Genomic DNA, 2,989 nt, shown 5'->3' on the forward strand with positions numbered 1-2,989 from the left:
TACTTCAATCAAATGAGCTGATTAAAAGTAAAACCCATTTATCTGTACTATTTTTTGTTTCAGATCATTTGTGAAAGAAAAATTAGTTGATTTATTCCTCATTTGACTAACAGCTTTGTTTATTTGTCCAAATGGGAAAGGTTACAGAAATGAAAAAACACTGTAAAATAACTCAATTGGAACCATAAATACTACAACTAGATTTCTTTTAACGCCTTCTCTGTTCTATTGTTTGCAGCGTATATCCAAAGATAATCAATGCATTAAGGACAGATTTTTCTGCAGATTCATGCCCTTTTTCAGCACACACAGTATCACAAGAACATGCAGATGGCTGGATCCAAATGCAGCAGGTTTTTGAGCTAAGCTAAGTCCAAAAAGCTAAAACAGGGTCAGGCAGGCGAGGGTCAGTAGCAGGCATGAGATAATCAGGGGAGAGATGGGGTGATCAAGATCCAGGGAAGAGTCGGGGCAGAGGGCAGGCAAACAGAGTCAAAAACAGGGTCAGGAAACAAAAGCTCAGGCCCAAATATGAGTCAGGTGTGCGGCATCCAGGAAGTGTGTGCTGGGGGTTGCTTCGAGTTGTAGTATGACTTCTGGCGACGACTCTCCATAATAAAAACAACTGTGAAATGAAAACACGCAGACTCATATTTTTTTATGGCCCAGATAAAAAATGTTCTTTGTTCCTCACAGCACTAAACTCACAGAACTTAAAAAATAAGCACTTAAGGTGGAGGCTTTTTGTTATCTTTAGATGACTTGAAGAAATAATTTGAAAAAATAAATCAAACAGAAAAATAATAGACTTTGAATGTTTTATTGAAGGAAATCCTGTTTACCTTACATTTTCTATTGTTTAAAAAAAACATTACAGATAGAAAAGTCATTGAATACCAACACTTCTATTGACATTTTTGGTTTTCCAATAAATTTTTATACTGAAATCTTTCATTGACTCTGGTATCTGCACTTACCGAATTAGTTTTATTATAAGATTAAAAGGGAAAACACAGGTTTTTATTTTTTATTTTGTGTAAAAGCAGCAATGCTGGGTGCAGATTAATGATGATGGAAGCTCAGTAGATCTGAATGCTCCTGATGCTAGCATCACCATCAAAGCAGAAGTAGGAGTATTCATCTGAACAGAAGCGGTTGGGGAAAGTGAATTGAAAGCCATTGGGTAAGGTAATCAAAAATCCTCCACAGGTCAGTTTAATGATGATCTGAAACAGTCAGAAATGACATTTTTATAAAGTTAATCACATGACAATGAGGAAGCTGAGAAATCATATCACAAGAGGAATACAAATGTTTATGCAGACCTTGAAGTTCTGTCCTCTCAAGAAACAAAATCCCCCAGGCCGAACCTCCTGCTCCCACATGCCATGTTTCTTAGAGTTACAGACGATCGTGTCTTTGTCTCCACTGGCATCAAAACGGGGATTCAGGTGCAAGGCAAGTGTCTCATCATTGTGGCCAATATTCACGGAGAAACTAGAAAAGATAAAAAAGAAAGTTTTTCAGTATTGATGGTAACTGAGAAGGATCCTAAAGGTGAGCATATCATAGAGTTTCTAAGAACTAGGTCTTCCAATAGGTTAGTAGTAATTTATTTACAACGAAAAATGTTTTGGTTTTGCATAACAAATGCCAAATCAGTTGAAAAGTTAAACCTTTAGAGCAATAGATTAATACGTATCAGTATTACAGCAGCTTTTGCAGATAAAATATTTTTATGGGTCCTATATCAGGAGGAAAAGTTAATGACACCTAGTGATGTAAATATGCATCAAACCACTTCAGATTCAAAATTACATACATTTAGCAAAGACAAAAACACGCATGATTTTTTTGTTTTGTTTTTTCTTTACTGGAAAAAAGGTCAGGCTTCAAGGGGTTAAAGAATTCTAGACATAGAGTTCAAAATAGTAAGAAATACATTTTTAATACTTTGACACACTTACCTGGCTGCATCGGGTGTGTTATAACCCGCAATAGCAACGGTCTGTCCAACTTTAAAGGGCATGTTCTTAATCACCATATTCTGCACAAACAGAAAGAGAAGCAGCTGAAATAAAATGTATTTGAGATGAAGAGACCCAGAGTTTAAATTGTAAACCCGTTTTGGTCCTTTTTGGGATCCCGGGGCTGCCTGAGCCTATCCTGGCCCCCTGTGGGCAATTGCAGGGCCACAAATCACACACACCTAGTGTGGATTTAGAGGAATCAATTAACCTAGGAAGCATGATTTTTGGACAGTGGGAGGAAACGAGTACCCGGAGAAAACCCATGTATGCACGGGGAGAACATGCAAACTCAACACGGAAGGGTCCCCCATTGATGTTCTGGTTCAAGTCCCCCAGCTGGGATTTGGCCTTCTCGCTGTGAGGCAAGAGCGCTAACCACTGCGCTACCGTGCCGCCATTAAGATGAATAAATCAACATAAAAGATTAATAAAGTTTTACTCAGAACATACATTTGTAAACCTATTTGTATTTTTTATCATATACAAATGCAACAGAGTACATTAAATTTGCACTGAAACTTCATATGATTGACTTCCGTTTCATAGAATAGTTTGCTCCACCTCAGTGGAAAACCTCAAACTGCATGTTGTTCAGTGCTGCAGCTAAAACAACATTTAAAATTGACGTCTTTCATTAAAAATAAAACACAAAATAATAGTAATCAGCTGGACAGTTTAAAGATCAAGATTAAATTCTGTTTATCTGAATTCATCTTCAAGACCTTTGTGCTTCTGAGCTTGAAACTTTAAACAGTTTGTCTTAAAAACTTGTATTGAAGTATAAGTAAGAATTTAAAAAGAAACTTGTACTCACAGGGGCCATCTTTACAGGGAGATGTTGCTGGTCGAGTGAAAAAGACAGGAATGAAGCTCTGCAATGCTCTCACAGAGGGAAGTTCTCTTTTTATCAGGAAGCTTTTCCCCCTCCTTTTTTCCAAAGAATTTGAATATTGTTTCTA

General features: G+C 37.1%; 1 protein-coding gene across 1 annotated transcript; it reads right to left on the reverse strand.

Annotated features, from left to right (window-relative positions):
* Positions 1-613: 613 nt before the first annotated feature.
* On the reverse strand, positions 614-2,989 carry LOC144994117 (beta-galactoside-binding lectin-like). Its single transcript, XM_078950810.1, has 4 exons — positions 2,845-2,989; positions 1,968-2,047; positions 1,326-1,497; positions 614-1,226 (listed from the first exon to the last, which is right to left on the reverse strand). The coding sequence occupies exons 1-4, from the start codon at positions 2,851-2,853 to the stop codon at positions 1,080-1,082; spliced, it is 408 nt and encodes a 135-aa protein (XP_078806936.1). The 5' UTR covers positions 2,854-2,989; the 3' UTR covers positions 614-1,079.

This window comes from Oryzias latipes, chromosome 8 (assembly GCF_053564925.1).
Source record: "Oryzias latipes strain Hd-rR chromosome 8, Olatipes_Hd-rR_3.1".
Taxonomy (NCBI): Eukaryota; Metazoa; Chordata; class Actinopteri; order Beloniformes; family Adrianichthyidae; genus Oryzias; species Oryzias latipes.